General features: G+C 38.7%; 1 protein-coding gene across 1 annotated transcript in view; it reads right to left on the bottom strand.

The window, feature by feature from the left end:
- Positions 1-19,914, bottom strand: part of LOC103388694 (semaphorin-7A) — a 47,657-nt gene that overhangs the window by 7,093 nt on the left and 20,650 nt on the right. The window contains exons 6-13 of the mRNA XM_025061575.1: positions 16,571-16,678; positions 15,501-15,640; positions 14,796-14,974; positions 13,743-13,851; positions 13,330-13,537; positions 3,657-3,772; positions 2,321-2,493; positions 813-868 (exon numbers count right to left, since the gene is read on the bottom strand). Coding sequence (XP_024917343.1) covers positions 813-868; positions 2,321-2,493; positions 3,657-3,772; positions 13,330-13,537; positions 13,743-13,851; positions 14,796-14,974; positions 15,501-15,640; positions 16,571-16,678 — 1,089 coding nt within the window. The remainder of the gene's footprint in view (positions 1-812; positions 869-2,320; positions 2,494-3,656; positions 3,773-13,329; positions 13,538-13,742; positions 13,852-14,795; positions 14,975-15,500; positions 15,641-16,570; positions 16,679-19,914) is intronic.

Raw genomic sequence — 19,914 nt, 5'->3', positions numbered from 1 at the left:
ATTTTACTATCAAAGCTGCCAAAGTGTTAATACATCTGTACCTGAGAATAAGTTACATAGTGTAACATACCATGATGCTATGTTTTAGCACAAACAGAAACATTAAAACTGCCTTCAACTGCAAAAATGTGTTTCTGGGCGCATATGAACTACCTACCAATGTATGTTTCAATGTATACTACAGATTCAAATAACTTTGAAACTGTATTGATTACCTTGTTGTACCTTCTCAGTGTCTTTATAAAAGGAGCTAGGCCCATACCCAGGAAATAGCATGCTAACATCAAAGAATACAATTTAATTTAATAAAATCTTTTAATTTTTTTATTTTTAAATGTCTAAAAAAGACCAGAACTAATTATTATTATTATTATTATTGTTCTGTTCTGTTTTTTTATGTCAAAAAACAGAAGTGTTTCTGTTTTTTTTATGTCAAAAAACAGAAGTGTTTCCTGTGATTATTTAAAGTAATATTTTTAGTAAAGAAAGGCTAGAGGTTTTGTCCAATGGCAGAGCATGTGTCACTGCTGACACAAGTGAAACTGTTGTGTTGGACTTATATCTCTGTAAGGAAGACAAGCTCTGTCTCCAGAGGGAGAGAGATTTTCAAGATTGCTTCAGGGTTCTATCTGGGTTTTGAGCTTTGAAACAGGACAAGCCATGACATAAGGGGAAAGAAAAAAAATCTCCCCGTGGGTTGTCGAACCCTGCTCAATTATGTGATATTCATCTTTTTCTAACTGGTGCTGCTCAAAAAGGTTTGGTTTTTAATTAAGATTCAAAGAGTGTGAGGGGGCCAGATAAAGACTCACCAGCAGCTTCCCCGCAAACCGAGGAGTTGGAATAGTCCAGATTCTGAATCAGAGCTCTGTTGGAAAATAATAGAGGACAAATTAGTGGCATTGAACACTTTCGCAAACCCTGAGCCTGAGAAAATGAACACGTAAAGACACACATCATTAGGCAGCGTTACGGTGGGAATGGGAGACTCATTAGAGAACGTGATTGATTTCTCTCATTCCTTTCTCAAATTAGAATTGTGGCGTTTCCAGTGGCGACACATCAAAGCTGCAGAGTGAGAAATGGGCAGGGAAAACTACAAACATCAACAGTACATTTAATTTTAATGATTTGAATTATGATGGGATTTCTTTTGCCCCCCCCACCCCACCCCAGAGACAGTGTTGTAGTTAAAACAAATATGATTATCTCAGAGCAGAAGTGTAACCACCAGAAAGCCACAGCTCCTCCTAGGATTCGAGGACAATACGACTACAATTCACTGGAGTAGTACTACACACTGTTTTGTTAGCTTTACAATATGTACACTGATTATGTAACCTACCCACACACTACGCAAAATATTTCAAACAAAACATGTTGGCTTTACTTATGCAAGTGACACGCATGAAAAAGCCAAGAAATCCCTGATGTGAAGGCAGTGAGTGATGAAATCAGAAAATGTTGAATGTGAAAATGAAAGCAAAAGAGGAAATATGATGTCAGATCAGATGAAAAGTTACTACTGCTATAGTTAAAAGTTAACAAAAGTTCAAACGTAAGCTGCATAGCTCAGATGGGGAAACGTTAGAATATTGAAAATAAAAGCCAAAAAAAAAAAAAATACACCTGGGAGTTGACAAAATTTTACAAAAAGTTATCCTGGAACCTAGAATTAGCTCAAATGACAAATAATAGTTTCCTTTAGTGATGCTTTCAAAGATTTTCCTTTATTATATGTTAGGTCATATAGGAATAAATTCTGATTACTGGCTTTTAAATTACAAAAAAACCCAGCAAAGGTCATAAGGTCATATCACCTCAGTCAAATCTACACCTTAGACAAAAACTGCTTAAAATCTTTAATATTAGCAAAGCAGGACTGGATAGCATTTAGGTCAAAGTTGGCTAGATGGGCCAAGGTGTACTCTACTGTAGCCAAATTAAAACAAGGACAGTTAAAGGTTAGGAAATAGTGACCATAGTCGACTAGAAGGTAGATGTAAATAACAATAAAGTTTGGCTAAAAAGGTTTGAAATGGCTCCTAAACAAAGTGTTTTATTGGGGCAAATAGGCCTTTTTTTAAGGAAAAGTTACATTTTGTTCAGATAAAACATTAAGAAAATTACTTTTAGAAAGAAGACATTTTTCCACCAATATAGTACTACCATGGCTACAAAAACCAGACGTTGGACACGCCTCCTCTGAGCTCAATCCTTCCCAGTCTGAGCTTGATGTCATTATTGTCCTCCTGTCTCTGTGTCATTGCATAACAAACAACCAATGGCTCTGCAGCGGTGACATCATAGCTAATCATACCCAGTCGTGACGTTGTATCCAGGCGGGATAGCGATGCACTTCCTCCTGGCCCGATCCCAGCCGCAATACGGATCCCGGGAAAGAATGCACTCTCTGCAAGTGTCTCCATAGCGACTGCAGTCAGCCACGGGCAGCCGCTGGACCTCCATCGCCGTTCCAACATACAGATGTCCCTGTGGAGAGAGATTCAACACACAGTGTACCTCAGTATGACTGGATGAAACATCACACAGACGGCGCAGTGTCATTTTTCCCACTGAAGTGTTGCTAACAATCTCTCCGCTCCAGTTTCCAGACCCACATGGACCAATAAAAGCCACAACTCTAAACTTAAAGTGAGGGATTTCTCTAATATCACCCTACACACAAAACACATGGCTATTAAATATTTTAGCAAAGCTGCTGTCACAATCTCATATGAGGAATTAGTGGTCCTATTAGCCATGAAAAAAAATCCTTCATGACGCTTGAAATAACTTTGAGGATTATATTAAAGCAATGAATAAAAGCGATAAAAATGTTCGAATTTGAAAAAAGTAAGAATAATCAGTGAATATGATCCAATTTCTTTGGTTCCACTTCTCTCCTCTGAGACAGGAACAACATTTTACAAATAACTACAAGGCTTTTAATCCCCATTAAACCACGGCTCAGTTTGGAAATGACATATTTGGAACAATTCCCTTCATGTTGTGACAAATGACGAATTAATAAATAAAAGACAGGAAGCTAAGCTGCAGGAGGCATAATTCTAGTGTTGTTTTTGTCTGTTTCTTTGGGGGGGAGGGTGCGGGGGGGCTTCATAGTCAAGCTTGACTTCAGCTAACATTTGTTTTCTCCCCCTTGTTCTACCAACAATATTCTCTTTATCTACATGCATGCATTTTCTCAAGTGTCTTCCTTTTCTGTCTTCTGCCTGGAGGCTTTATCTTTGACATCTTAATACCTTCAATGTCATCTTCACTTTTTACCTCTAACTTTATCTATCTGCTGATACGGATTAATCCTTCTGAACATTACTTTACTGTCAACTCCAGAAGACTAAGGAATAAGCAGCAGAAAAACCATAACAACAACAACAACGCCACCTTGTGTTTTCATTTTATTCTAACCTAACTTTCAACTTTTGATGTCTGTTATATTTAACATTCATTTCCCAATGGTGGTAAACACTGACTCATTTCAATGCAATAAAAGTACAATAACAGTTCGTGGTCGGAACAACTAAACACCAGCCCCTGAAGTACTAATGAAAATGTCATATAACTCTTCACATATTGGAGAATTTGATCAACAGAATAGGAAATAAAACTTAAACTGCAGAAATGAGATTTACCTTCTGGGAGTCGATGGCCATGTTTAGAACTGGACCCTTGTTGTGAAACATGGAGTATTGAGATATGATGAAGACCTCCTCATTGGTGTGAAGGACTTTGAGAAGTTTGCCTTGTTCTGCAGGAATAAAGGTGGAGAAGACACGAGGTGAAAACATTGTAGCTGTGGATACATCATTTTAGCATAAGCTTCAACCGTCAAGACTTGATCAACAGGTTGTAAAAGGATGTGTGCAGGTCAAGGGGTGGCATTACTTTGGGGTTCGGTTCAGGGCAGTGATGAAACTCTGGTTTTTGCCATGCTGTAAGTCATAACTTACATTCAATTCCATATGACACATCACAAAAATATGTAAAACAAAAGAACCCGTTGGCTAAGAAACTATTGGTTTTATATGGAGTTAGTCAAAGCGAACATCAATGAAGAGTACACAGAAAGTGCAATTTATGCTTATGCCTGTGAGCCATAATGAAGGATTCTTCCTGAGTGAACCATACTACATGATGGGGTTTGAAGACATAACATCAAAGTGCTGTAGGTTGTGGATGTTGTGATGACAGTGATTTGATTATTCCTGAACACAATTTCATTTTTTTTAACCACATCTAAATAAAGATTACATCAAAGTCTTCATCTAGAAAATAGTAAACACTTGAATCTTAGTTCAAATGGTAAAGTGGACACTCCATCTATTTCTTACTTTGGCTCCTTGGACTGCAAACAGCTGAAAAAAGCACTTTTACTAATCTCAGTCACTTATTTCAATTAGGCCCAAGAGGAAAAAGAATCCCTCCATATTAAAGCAGTACTTTAATACGAACTCTGCTTTTTAAACTGTAGTTCATCTTGGATTCCTGCAGGGTTTATTATATGAGGTTCAATAAGGCTTCCTCTCTCTGTCGATATCGTGTTCAGAATTCTGCTGCTCACTTTTTACACAGTCTTCAGTACATTTTTTAAATTCTCTTCTCCCAGTCTCAGTGTGCAGCATAGAATTTATTCTAAAAGCCTGATGGTGGTTTAAGAGTCTCGTAAATGGTCTTGGTCTAGCTGGGCTCCCTGACCTGCTTCAGACTCAGTCTCTCTAAAGTCCTCTGATCAGCTGCTCACCACTGATCAGAGGGCATTTTCTTTCATTTCCCTTTGTTCCAAACATGATGTATTTCCTGTATACTTTGGATCAACCCCAGCTGTACTGGCGATCACACCTTACATAAAAATAGTAGTTTATAATGAATTTGTTTTTTTAACAGAACATGTGCTTAAACCAGTACAGATTTGACCTTTAGAGCTCATTTAACAAAATAGAAACGTAGCCTGTGCAGCCATGATGCATCAGTCTTCAGTCACTCCCACAGATTAAATCACTAATTTTCAGTGCCCTATATTTTTTATTACCAGCCTTTTGGAGCTGACATTCTTCTCTCCAGACTGACATTGAGTGACTTTTTGGATTACCTTCAGTGATTCTTTCGACAAACAATGTGAGGATTAATCATTGCCTGCTGATGTGTGATCACATCTATTTTGACTTTAGTCACATCCAGGAATATTTTACCTCCACCCTTACTCTGAAAATCCGATGACAGCGATATTGTCTTATCTTTCTGAATAATTAATCCCAGTGAAAAGCTTTCTCATCTGCTCTCAGACAAATACAGGCTTCGCCATCACAGAGGCTTCATCTGTCTCTAAACTGTCAGCTCCTGTATTTTTTTCAGAACTTTGATTCATTTTATCCCTGCAGTCGATGATAATGTTCCACATTTACCTCTGTTTATTCTCACATGGCTGTTCGGTTTTGTCTGCAGCTGTTTTCTGCTGTTTTATCGAAATATCGAGAACCTAACAGTGATGTCTGTAAATACATAGTTACACCTAGTGAATTCAAAACCTAGTGACCTTAGCAACTGTGCTAAGGATCCATTAGGAACCAAAACCTGTTTTCTATTCTCCTCAGACCATTAACGCTGCTGTTATTAACCTAATTCTGCCCAGTGCCTGGAGGCAGTGCTGTATTGTTTCCAAAACAACTGCACCAATTTCACAAATGGCTAATTCCAGCCAATCTATGTCTGCTCATTTCTGTCTATGTGCAGCAATTCTTTTCACGTTCCAAAGACTGATTAGGGAATTTGGTTAATTGGAGACTTTCACTTAAGCAGAAATGTACAATAGAAAGTATTATCATGCCTTAAATTATATTTGAATGTTTGTTTATCATGTGTAGTACTAATCAAAAATTTAATCCATCCAATCCGATAACTAAGCCCAAATGCTATTCCGGGATAAACAGGGATACCATCACCTCAGCATCGGCAGCCCGCAGCATGCTGGAGGAGAAAGGGCAGAATCTAATGGTAGTAGTTTTAATTAGATTTTTTTAAATTGTTTTTTCTATATTTTTCCCGCAGCTGACTTCTGGTTTGTAGTATATTGTGAATATTACCCATTATCTGCAGAATTTGGCCTTAACACCACCTCAGCAGATGGAAATATCTTCCCAAACAGAACCCAACTGCAGCACTAGAGAGATGTTGATCCTCTGCTGAGGATTATTCCAAACAGTTCAACCTAAACTCATCAGAGCACGTCCAGGCCGACAACAGCAGACTTGAATCAGAACTAGGAACAAAGACACGTCACAATGACCAAACACCCAATGAAGACTGACTGAGGGAGAGAGGTAGATATACCAGGTGACACCAGTGAGACTGATGAACATGTAATCACAGGACACAGGTGTGAGGCTGATGACACTGATTACACAGCAGACACAGGCAGGGAGACAGACAGACCTTACAAGATGGTGGTCTAAATCAGCGGCCTCCCAGAGATGTTTGTTTTCTGTTAATTTTGCTAGCTCGGGGGTTTCAATTTAGCTGTACTGAATTATGTGTTATCAGCTGAAGCAGACCCTTTAAAAAGGTAGCGTAGGTAAGACATGAGACTCAAGACTGAGTCAAGCATCTTGACATGTATCAAGTGTGAGTCATAGACAGATGCTACAGAGGGGATCCGCTAATTTTTCAAAATAATCGTTCGGAATCAGATCATAAATAAAACAGAAATAATGTAAGTTATGCATTCTTTCTGTGTGGCCCGGTAACAATTGACCCACGAACCGGGTGTTGGGTACCACTGGTCTAAATGTTTATGATGATGTTGGCCCACACACTAGTTGGGTCAATGACGAATGCTCACACCAAATGACAGGAGTCATGGTCTAAGATGCGTTGATAGTCTTCAGGTTAGCATCTTGATATACACTGGAACATTTTACAGTGTGATAATGTTGCAGTTTCTGTCAACATAACACCTCACTGATGTCAAAATTGATGCCAACACTGTAGCCGCAGCCATAGTTGCCACAGACTAACAGTGAGTTAGAACTTCTCTTTCCTGTCTCTGCCTCGCTAACCTTGAGCTTCCACCTCACATGTCACACCGGCTGAAAAGAGAAAAACTTTCTGATCTTAAATATAAAGTTAGCTTGAAAGGAGTGCTCTGACATTTCTTCCTTCCCTCTGGGAGTATATTCTGCTGCATTACTATTATGTCAGAAGTGATCCACACAGCTTTACTTGGTCTTCACAGTAGAGAAAGAGTGAATAGAGTAGAGAGGGAAAAAAACACACACACTTCACTGCTGCCTTAGAAATTAGCAGTTACAGCTCCGAGTCCTTTGTTTCTCCCTTTTCTATGTTGTTATCAGTGGCTCTGAAACAGCAGTATAGCTGTCAGATATGTGAACTGTTGGAAACCTCAGCTGTATGTTTTACTATTTACTCAGTGTTGGCTGCTCCAGCTGGTATTTTATAGCAGATATATGGACGACTCAGCAGACTGAAGAGACACTGGAGGGCTAAGAAATAGTTGGTTGCAGGATTTTACTCACTAAACCATTTTTTACACTCATATATTTATTTTGGATTGTTTTACCTCATGCCAACACACATCTTGTTTACTTTTTTTTAACAAGGTCATAAAAACTGATTGAATCTCAGATGCCTGATTGTCTCTGAGCCGTCATTTGCCAAGTAATAAAAGACAGCAAAAAAAAAAAAAAAAAACTCTATTCATGTTAATAAACCCATTACAACAACTGGTGCCTGGAACACACACTCAAACAAAAATTCTCAAAAATGTTTTGAGGTATTTATGAGTAATGTTATGGAAGAAGGTCCATTTATTTGATTGCTAAAATACAATACATACTAAATCCTTCATGTAAATACTTTTCTTATGTAGGATGCCACTCGTATGCTTTATGCCAAACGTTATAATCATAATGTTATGCCTCTTGTGAATGAGATCCTACATAAAAAATGTTAAACAGAGACTTTAAAGTTCAGACTTTAGTTAATTTTTTTTTTCTTAAGTGTATTAGTATAGAAATTTCCATGAAACCTCTGCAAAAACTAATTATATTTTATTTTAAGAAACATCAGGGGAACTATACTGTAATCTGTTTTGTTTTTTTTTTATATCATATTTTTCACCCCTGCTGACCTCCGTGTGGATTTTCAGTGTTCAGCTTGAGCAGAGATCCATTTGTACAACCTGCATATTCTATGGCCAAAACTTTCAAAATGATAAATTACTGTGTCAAAACTAGAACTTTCTGCATCATGGTGACAGAACAATTGCCCTCCATCGAGTGGGTTAACTTTTCTGTAATGGGCTTACAGTAAAAATCTGATTTGTTGTCATCCTTACAGATAGAGTGGTTGGTGATTATGTACACATATATTTTCTACCAAACTATGTGGTGACTGTGATGAAGAAGCAAGGGAAATTAACTTTGTCAAATCCTGTAATGAAGAAGCAGGGAAATTAACTTTGTCAAATCCTGTAGCACCCCAAAGCTTTGTGGACAGGTTTTAAACTGGTTCTGTAGCCTCACGTATACAATTTATATATGACATAACAGCCCATTATGCACTGCTACATTACCAGATAAAGTTTCCCTCCACGTGTTTAATCCTACTCTGTCCCTCTGGATGGTATATAGCGAGCTATTAAGCTAATTAGAACTGTGTCCCATCAGCCCGCTCCAGGTCAACACTGCGACTCTGTGAGCCCTTTCATCTCCCAGCACCGTACATCACTGTTTTGTCAGACTAATGTAACAGTAATAAACACAGTGAAGTCAGAGGAACCTATTTGAGTTATGATCTGGAACTTTCTAATGACCACCATAAAGGTGCCCTTGCAGTCAGACTCTACTGTTCAGACAGGCTTCTGCTAATGGTGTTAAACCTTTTTTTTTTCTTGTCTGGAGAGAAACTATAATTCAACTACTCAAAATTAAGACAGGTATAACCCTGGTTTTACATAACGCTGCATAATGAGAGCAGGTCGTTACATCAGCTAATCCCGTTACAAAGATCTTGGGATATAAAAAAAAAAACGGAAATAAGTTCTGTTTTTAGGCTGAGGTTTATTTCAAACGGCTTCATTAGCTCATCGGTTTTTTTATAGAATCAAACGCATGATTCCTGAAATATATTCTTAATGGCACCCTCGTTAATGTGCAGAACAGATTCTAGATACCAAATTAGCAACATAAGAAACCTTGTTGAATATGGTTCACCCCTCTTGATATTCTTAGACTACATGGGCCACACGGTGGGATAATTCATTAGTTCTCCTGCCCTATAGCACAGGGTCACTTCCCTGAACCCTGACAGGGACTTTACTGTATACAGTTTGCATGTCCTCCCTATTTGAGTGAGGGTTTTCTGCCGATTTCGCAGCAAAGTCTAAAGGCAATTGAAGCCCAGGTCTCTTGGACATACGATCACAGGTATGAATGTGAGTGTGAATGGTTGTTTGTTTCTACATTTAACTGTTGAGATTGGCCTCAGCTGTCCCCCGTGAGGAGAAGGATGACGTGCTAGAAGACGGTTAAAGATGATGGACAAGCTGTGTTTCCTAAATGTGTCTGAGTGAGTCTACCAATACAATAAAGGCTGTTAATTAAGAGGGAAAATATAAAATCTGCTAAATGACTTCCCTCTGGATACAGAGAAACAAGCTCCAACCTTCAATATGTTTTAGCTCTATCACTGTAAAACACTTAATACACTACACACTATTTTTTTTTATTTCTTTCAGGCTAACAGAGGGCATGATGCGTCATCATTCAAACCCCTAACAAATACAAAAATATGAGGACGCATCTTTGTGGGAGCTTTTGGACATTTTGTGTTCAGAATTCCAGACAATGTCTCAGAAAACAAACAAAAAAAAAGGAACACGGCGAGCCATCTTTTTCTAAATCCACCCAGAGCAGCTGGGAGAGTTTTCTGCCATCGGCATCATCCAATCATCAGGCACCACACCTCGTCCCAAATGTTCCAGACATCCCCCTGCTGCTGTGGATGTGTCTGACCTGAATAATCTACTGCTGCATCTGTCAGAGGTGAACGGCAAACTGATGTAACCCAATTTTCTGGTCACTTCACAGAGAGTCCGAGTCTAAAAACTCCAAGAGAAAACCTTTCTTTGCAGATGTTTACCTTGAATTCTTATCAGCGCTTATCTTCAACAAGTCAACTTCGACCAGTAGTTCACTGGAAACAACAACAACGTCTCCACCTTGACATGATTTGCAGGCGCAGAATGCTATTGGTTATTTTCTGATAAGCGATGAATCAGGAGTCACTTCTGGTGCATGCACTGAAGTTTTCCCGTCACCGTGTCTGTTTTTCAGTAATTAAAGCAACAATTAGCAGGAGGAGAGCTGAAATCCAATACACAAGGCAGAACCAGGACAAAACTGCTGGCAAACACAATCAGATAAAGCAGACACAATGTGGCGAGGAGCTGCTTCATCAGCAGATAAATCAATTCCACAGAAGTGCAGGATCATTTGCTTTTTCAAATTAAACCTCGAACATTTTCCTCAGACCAATGTCTGGACATAAACCCAGGACAAAAACACTGTACATCATTCACAGCGCATGTAATGGATGCGCAGGAAATGCAATCATGGAGCTGTCCTAATGTGAGGGAGCTCTTGTGAGGGTGATCTCACCTCCTTTATAGATGTTCAATATTGGAAAACTCTCTGAGTGATGTTGACTCTGCAGGGCAACTGTGGTAATATCAGCCTATTGCCTTTTGGTGAACAAAGATTAACTGTGTGGTTTGGGTCTCCCCCTCTGTCAGTCTGCTGTATAGGATATTAATGTCCCAGAGCTACCCAGAATCCATCAGCTTCCATTGGGCCATCTCAGGTCAGGATGCAGATCCTGCTGAGCTGCTTCTACTCCTTTGATTGGTGAAGATGGATCCCTGCATCAAGACGAGCTGTCTCGTCTATTTGTCAGCTGCACTCACTAAAGATGGGATTATTTCAACATGGCAGCTCCTCTTCATCATTTGTTCAGATGTGTGACTGTGTTTGCCATTAATTGTGCAGATTGATGAGCTTGAGCTCTTAAAAGCCTGTGAATATTTATAGCTGCTGCCCCGGAGTGAAGGTGACGCAGGAGTGAAGAGGACGAAAAAGACGATATGAAAGAAGCGGGATTCAAAGGCTTCCTTGTCTGGGACACTCTTTGTTTTTCTGTCAACGTCTGTGACAAACCACTGCAGAAATTACAAACTCAGACAAGTTCTATTTTCAGCCTGCTCTTCACAGAACAGGAAGTGGATTACAATGTAAAAATTAAGTAAAAGGAAAGGCCCAAAGACTGGATTTCATCTTTTTCTCATGCAAAAAAAAAAAAAAAAAAAATAGCATTTTTAATTTGATGCGCAATCTACCTTATATTACAGTCTTCATCCTAAGACAACAGACTAAAACAAATCCAAGGATAACAGAATCCATTAAAGCTATCATGTTGTTAATTTAGTTTATTTAGATGTGAAATAAATAAATGAATAAGCTATGAATAAAAACTCCAAAATATTTCAAGATATATTTAATATTCATAAGGTGAGTTCTGATATTTTCAGGCATTAACAACATGTAACTGTTACTCTTTGTTTCCTTTGAGGTGGATGGATGGATGGATGGATGGATGGATGGATGGATGGATGGATAGATGGATAGATGGATAGAACTTTATAAATTGTTTCAGAAAATAAAGGATTCAGTTGGTGTGAAGAGACAGATCTCCACTCCAACCTGGCTCGACAACTGGGACTCAAACTGCTCTAGTTTTCTTTTTTAGATCAACACACGGACCTCACTGCTGCTCACTGCTCTCCATGTTCTGAAAAAGGAGAAATAACCCAGAAAAACATGAACCATGACACTAACAAAAGTGTGTGAAGTGACACATGTTTATCTTTCAGTTTATTCCCCAAGGGTGAGACACTTGTACGTGCTTCTTGATTTCACTTGTGCCGGTTGCCATAGAAATCTGGCCGAGGCGAAGGAAGGTTTTTAAGAGCAGCAGCGCCTCAAGATTGAGACATTCAAATGTCACTCAAAAGGAGCTTGCCGTGTTTTTTCAACATTTTCTCCTGTTCAGTGTTTATTTTGTAGCTGATGTCGACTTGTCACAATAACAACCTGATTCTTTGACTCGGGAAACAATCCAGAATCAGTCAAGTGGATTTAATGGAAGCAAAACAACAGGGGGAGCCACTTCATATTTTGTCAACAAATGCTCCGATTGTTCTGTATTAACACTCACATAACGAGTAGATGACTGTGGCTCACATTGTGGAAGCAGTTGTTCAAGCCTGCTGGGAAAAATTGAATATTTTTTAACTTCTCTGGAGTGCGGTGTTTAAGGTTTATAAAGTTCTTATAGCCACTGATTTTCATCGACTATATTTTTTCAGCAGTGGCTGAATTTCTACATTCAGCAGAAAGGAGAAACCTAAAAACACAGAAGGATTATTATCTGCTTTGAAGAAATGGAAGAAAATTAAATATTCAACAGATTCAGTTAGAGCTAAACACATATTCTTTCTATTACAACAGTATGGAACCCTATAGAAATGAAGGGAATGGACAATATAATGTAAGCCACCAGACATGCATTTCTGTTTGTTGTTGTTGCCCTCAAATTTACATCAATTACAGTAGGATTTAAATGGCTACATAAGATTTATTGAACACATTTACACATCCTCAGTCCTGCTAAGGCCATGCTAGTCCAACTTAGTCTGCAGGATTATTACTGTATGTCTTTTTCCATACCTTGTTTGAGTTTACATGTCATATAATAAAATCATAAATTGATTTTTGATAGCTTAAAAATAGTCAAAGGAACATTGCAATGGCTAATTAGGTCATACATAAAAAGTTGCTACAAAATACTAAATGTTAGCACTGAAAAAATAAAATGTTGTCTTATCCAAAATACTAATACAACAAAATTAATGTGAAAACCAATTGAAAAAATAAAATGTCTTATCCAAAATACCAATACAACAAAATTAATGTGAAAACCAAATTATTCTTTTATTATTCCCTTGGCAGTTCTTCCTTGTTATATGGATGTATATGTACCGTATATGTATGTGTACATGTATATGTATATGTATATGTATATGTATATGTATATGAATATGTATACGTATATGTATATGTATATGTATGTGTATATGTATATGTATACGTATATGTATATGTATGTATTGCATTGAATACTGTTGGGTTTTTTAACTGGTAATTCCTTAAGTCTAATAATGACTTGATCACCTACCTGTTCCGAGGTAAATGACGCTGTAGTGCTCGTCGTTAACTGCCAGCACGATGTCCGCCACGGTGTGTGTAATCTGGTCATCTGTGGGCAGGTCAAGTGGAGCCACGCCGACGGGCAGGATCACGTTCTCAATTTCTGGATGGTACCTGATCACCCCGAGGGTCCTCATGTCGTTGTGACCTCCTGCTGTTGAGTTCTTGCGAACGCACTGAGCAAAGAGAGGAGATTGGATTGTTTCAGAAATAAACAAAAAAGCCTTGGACAAAAGGTTAAAAAATAGCACTTTTATTACCTCTCAAAAATATCACTTCAATATGTTTTATATGAGTGTGAGGCAGGCAGATCCCACTCTGTGTTTTCTTTGTTTTTACAATGCTGTGATAGAACAACACTACAGGTCAGATTTTATTTACCATTCCAGGGCGATTGCCCATGAATGAGCTGCTGTAACCCTTCAGTTTGCTGGTGGAAAAGGCCTGGTCAATCTCTTTAATGGAGTAGGCACAGATCACTGTTCTGCCCCTGAACAAAGACAGAGAGAGCAGTAATTACAGCGGCCATGAAAGCAGTGAGAGTGGTTAAGAGCGATGTTCGGAGGAAACTACTAGAAATTACTCTCCAACTCTGGGCCCTGACAACAGAGACGTATATAGTGAATAAATTGGAGCTGTTTGCTTTGACTTTCTCTGGTTGTATTCAGGATTAGACTGAGACATTATATTCACTGTTAACAGCTGCAGAGGTTGTGATGGCTGCTTTTTACTTCAGCCTCCAAGGAAATAATAACATGAAATTACAGCAGAGACGTGGAAGAAATTGGTAAGGAGACATTCATTACATATTAACCTGAGGCATTTGGTTATTTCAAAGGTCACCGCAGTGATTGGCTGGCTTCATTTTTGTGCTGATAACTTTTTGAGCTTTAATGCTGCTGCTAAAGTACTTCATCAAGAATGCACGTCAGTGTTTTCAAGGCAAAGATTTTTTCTAAATCTTTTGAAATAATAAAAACTAAACCCTATAAATAAAGCTTAAAAAACATTGTAGAAAAAAAAATCATCAAACTTAGCTCAATGTAATGTGAAACAGTAAAACGAATTAGCTGAGAAATATCAAAAAAGAACTTAACATATAGAAAAAGAAGACGAGACTAGCTGGTAGCTTTAGGCTTTAGGATTTTTGTGTTGGCCAATATGGAGCACTGAGGTTAGCCCAGAAAAACACTGTCTAAAAACAACTAACAATTGACATTAACAAGATATTTTTTCAAGTTTAAATCTCAAATATGTTGCCAAGTTATAAAACTAACCTTAAAAATGTTATCAAAGGAAGAAGCGGAATCATGAAACCTCAACTAACCCTGTCGTGACTGATATGAGGAGAACGCTGAAGTTTGTGGGTGGATAAATAACTGATTATTGTACAGTTGTTTTTTTGGCACAGCACAGTGTTCACTTCCAGCTCACCATGCGTTGGAGAAGAGTCCGTACAAGACCCCCGCCCTATTGTCCTGGGCCGTCAGCACCACCGCCTGTTTCAGGTTGTTGTACTGCTGCTGAGTGTTTCCTGCCCCACACATCATCCTGGCCTTCATGAAGGTGGTCCAGGACTCGGCCAGCAGGGCTTTGACGCCACCTTCATCCACCTGCACACACCGTACAAACAACATCCAAATCAGGCTTCAATGCACAGCCAAAATATAGTTCTGTAAACGGACGAAGGTGATTGGTGGAAACTAAATATTTTTTTATTAATAATTTATTTTCTTATCGAATATCTGGTTTATGTTTTGCATATTAACAACAAATATCTAATCTTTTTTACATTGTATGAAACCAAAAGCATACAAATTACAAAACCAACTTTCTGCACAAATGTGATGTTTCTATTGGGATTTGTCCTCTCTGATCATGTGAGTTCAGCACATTAACTATTTACTTCAAATTGCTGCTTTTACACAAAACCGCGCTGTTGTGAAACGTCCGCAGCTCTGAAATCTCAGAGAGCTGCTCTTTGATCACGCTCTTCATGATTCATATGTGTTCAGTAGGAGGGAGAGCAAAAGTACACCATGAAAAAAAAGACTTTGGATCAATTATATTGGGCTCCTGGGGAAACTTGGATTCAGAAATATATGTTTTTGTAGCTGTTCGTTATTTTTATTTTTTTACCGTGCAGACACGACCGATCCGAGCTCTGTACGGCTCCTCGTCCACTCTGGCCGTCTTGTTGAACTCGCTGAAGAAGAAATAAATCTCTTCCTTGTCCTTTAGTGGAGATGGGATTATGGCTGCACCGGCAAACTGTGGATCTGTGGAAGGAGATTAACCTTCAGTTACAGAAATTCACTTTGACCTGTGTAAAGTCAATTCCATGCTTTTTTAATTTCAATCGAAAATTGTACTTTTTAAGCCAACCTTTTTTGTTGTTATGCCTAAATACACAGCAAATCCAGTTTTTTTCAGACCATAAATTAGTATTAGTGATTAGTGATTAGTAATTGGTATTAGCTTTGTGACTACTATTAGCTACTTGTTGGCTAATTGTCTAGTTTTTCCTGGGCGTTAGGGCTAACGTTATTTCATCTTACACTTTTGCTAACCATTAGCCATGGTTATATGTAAAATATCAAGACTTATTGCTTTTTGCCTACATATGTTTGGGCTGAATGCTTAATAATTTTCCTTTATTATCTTATATCTTGCAAATTATTAAAATATTTATAAATCAATCAAATCAGTCATTTTTTTAAAAGCATGGTTTCCCCTGTGTTTCTGATAACTTTTGACCCAGAGATAAGAGCATCCTGCATAGATGCTTATATATTTTCCCCTTACACTCCTGCGGCAGCTATTTTTACTGTGTGTTTCAGCCTGTTTTTTTTTTTTTTTAAAGGACAGCTTGTGTTGTTGCTGCTGTCAGCACCATCCTACCTCAAGAGCCGCACAACCATCTCAAAAACCTTAAAAAATTACAACAGTTCATTTCAATTTCAACCAAATAATGTTGACATGGTGAAGTAATCTAATTCTACACTCATTTCTATGTCATTATATAACCAAGTATGACTCACACCATTAAACACTGCAGGGGCAGAAGAAGACACATAAATGCCATTTTATCACCGCGTTCAAGTGTTTCACTGCACGGCTGGTGATTTACACGCACAATTTCCCACCATCCTTATGTCCTTGTGTCTAAACCTGTTAAGTTGGTGCCTGACTCCAATCCTCCTACTCACTCAGCAGCCAAACGTTCTCCGTCTTCAGGAGCTTCTGGGAGCCAAACGTACGACGGATGGAGCCGGCGTGACCTCCAACTGATGACATGGCAGAGTACAGACTCCCATCTGAGACAGAGTGGAGAGAAAGCAGAGGAGCAGGTCAAAGGTGTGCATAGAAAAGGAGAGAGGAAGGTGGAGAGAGAGAGTGTGACGGATGGGTACAGGGTTCAGAGACTGCGGTGACACAGAGTACGCAGCCGACTGTAGGCACGGAGGGAACATAAGAGGCAAAGAGTGGACGAGGGGGGAGGACAAGGAGGGTGGTGGAGGTGGCAGAGTGGATATGCTTTTACTGTCTGCTGGCAGAGAATAAAAAAAACAGAATTTAACAGCAGGATAGGAACAAAGAAGACATCAAGGCAGAATAACTCACCGCTTCGATTGGCAGCCACCAATCACTGCGCTGCTACAGCCTTATTAGAGCCGTGGACGCGCAGCACTGAGATGTGGTTGTGTTGGAGCACTGTCTAATTAGGACTGATTGTTGTTAGACTGCTGTTCAGTTTAACCGTAGGGCCGGCCTTCTTGTCTCAACAATCAATCCCCATGCAAAGCATCCTGCAGCACAGGCTAACCTCTCACTAATTTCCAAGTGGCTCCTCCAGTAATTCATCTGCATTAGTTTAACAAACGCTCTCTCCACCCACATCCTGCACCACGACTACAAAGAGCTGGCTTTGGGTATGGAGTCATGGCTTCACGTTCGCCTACAGTGATACAGTCTGTGCTTCTGGATAGTAATGTGGTACGGATTCACATTTAACAGGGAGGAGTGAGATGCTAGGTCACCTGATCATTTTAATGTTGAGCTTTTAACTATTTAAATCATTTTTCTAACCTGATCTACACAACAGTTTAGTGTGTTGTTCACAAGATAATTTCTATTTAGCAGAGCTTGTTAAAAAGTGTTTTTTTTTTTATGATAATGAAAAGGGAGCCAGCTGATTTTTTGATAGAATGTGTGGTAGAAAATAATTTTCTATTCACATTTAACAAAATTAAATATATACGATATAAATATATGTACATATAAACATATATTTTGTTTTGTAACATGTGTTTAATGTGTAATATATATAGATATGTGTGTGTGATATATGTACATGTATATATAATATATAAGTACATATTACAGTTACATTTAGAATGTGACTTCTCTTTCTTTGCTTATGAATATTTGTTTTTGTTTAGTGTATCTATACCACATGCTGGACATGTGACATTGAAGTACTACGTAGTAGTACAGCACACAGGCTTCTATACTGTTTATAGCACCTCAAATACAACTGACCTACTGTTACACACTTCATTTCAGATGTGTAAGTGCTGTGGAATTACTAAACCTAATTTAGCACTACTACTGTCCAGGGGGTCATTATGTCTTCATTCTAATTCTGCTGTGTAATAACAACATTAAAATAAATCCCTTCTTACTGCTGGGATTTAACAGTGCTGGGCATTTGTCTTGAGCCATCTTTGCCACCCGCGACCTTCTTTTAAGTAATCTCGTTTTAAGGGTTTTTTTTGTTTGTTTGTTTGTTTTTTTTCTGGATACTTGTTCACCATACCAACAAGTTTAATCTCTGTGACTAAAAGCCCTTTGCGAAGCCTGTGCCAAAGTGAATGAATCAGCAATTCTTCTTGCATCGTGATATGGCGAGCATTTGGTGTGAAAAAAAAATCAATGTTTTGGGTTTTGTTGAACTGTTGAACCCAGTATATGGTGCTGCTATAAAGGCTGAAAAAAGTGTTTGATTTGTGCCCAGAAATACTGTCAATCATGCCTTCAAGATTAAAATTAGCATACAAGCTTCTGGGGGATGCTAACAGGCAGCGAGGCATTAATAGTTCATGAGAAACCCTACAGAGAAAAGGCGGCGTATTTCAGTTTCTGTAGGACTGAGCAGCTCTCCCTTTCTCTCCCTTAATGTCGTACACTTGTTCCCGAGAGAAATGTAAAGTTGGCCTGCTGACAGTGAAACAACATAACAACGGCATCACTAACAGATTACGCAGCTACGCTTTTAGAAAATCTGAATATAAAGTACAGTTACACTGTAATAACATCACTATTTTTCTCATTGTATTTGTTGAGTAAAAACTCTTAAACATTAGTCCTTTTACTACTGTCACACGTCACCAACCTACAGTACAGCCCACTTGGCTTAGTTTCTAATCTGGCCCGCCAAACACTGGTACAAGGTATGAGAAAGACTCATGTCGATCCTTCTGTTTTATTACAACAAATCAACTGACAGTTCTGTTGATGTCACTAAATGCAGCAGAAATCAAATGTGCCAAATCATCTTTGAAAGTTTAGGTAAATTCTTGTGAGCCGAAACGTTTGCCCGCCCCGATCCAGCTCCACTTTAGGTCAAAGTAAGTGCTAGAAAAGATTATATGCTATATATTATATGTACAGCGTAATGTACAGTAACCTTTGCTGTTTAGGCAGTTTGCCAATAGAAAATGTTGCTTCTTCCCAATGACTCAAAATGAATCCTTAAGTTTAACTAACTAATTTAGTGAAAAATGTATTGGTCGATTTGAAAAAAAAAAAACAACAATTCTACAGCTGAGAACACAATGAACAACAGCTGTCATCATCACTGCACCTTCCATCTGTGAGTGACTCAGACCAACAGACAGTGAGGGGCTGCGCCTGCGTCTGAATATATCCAGAAATCGATTTGTCTGAAGTAAAGTCCACATGAACCGTAAACGTAGGGAAGTCAATATATACTGCAGTAAGAGTACTCTCCTGTGAGTACTCTCACATTTAAGCCGCAGTGTTCGGACCCTCTTTCAGTCCATGTTCTCTACGAAACAGTTTGTGTGGTGGGTTGCATAACACCATTCCTCCCATGTGAAGGGCAGATGGAAGGCTGTTGCGTGTTTGGCACCCAGGGTGGTGCCGTCCCCTGGAGATTGTATGTGTGATAAATGATATGTATCATCTTCTGTAGCACAGCAATGAGATCATCACTACTGCGGTGGACTGATACACACTGCATCACATTTTTGTACTTTTTTTTTTAAGTAAATGAACAAAGTGTTTTTAAATTCCTGTGCTATTTGTTCCCTTCACGAGTACATACTTTATATACACGCAAATCCCTTGGTGGTTTTAACAAAAACTACTAATACATTTAGCTCGCTGAAGAACAGACTCTCTGAAGTACTTCAGATTAAAGCATTTACTCATCTGCAGGTTATGAATAGGGAATAATAGGAGACACTTTTCTCCCACGGGCCTGGAGTCGCGAGTGTTGCTCAGCTGCTGAGAAAATGAGCTGCAATCA

The sequence above is a fragment of the Cynoglossus semilaevis genome, chromosome 13 (genome assembly GCF_000523025.1).
Source record: "Cynoglossus semilaevis isolate Cse_v1.0 chromosome 13, Cse_v1.0, whole genome shotgun sequence".
NCBI classification, from domain to species: domain Eukaryota; kingdom Metazoa; phylum Chordata; class Actinopteri; order Pleuronectiformes; family Cynoglossidae; genus Cynoglossus; species Cynoglossus semilaevis.
Note: the sequence above shows the minus strand (reverse complement) of the source record. Positions and strands in the feature narration are given on the sequence as shown.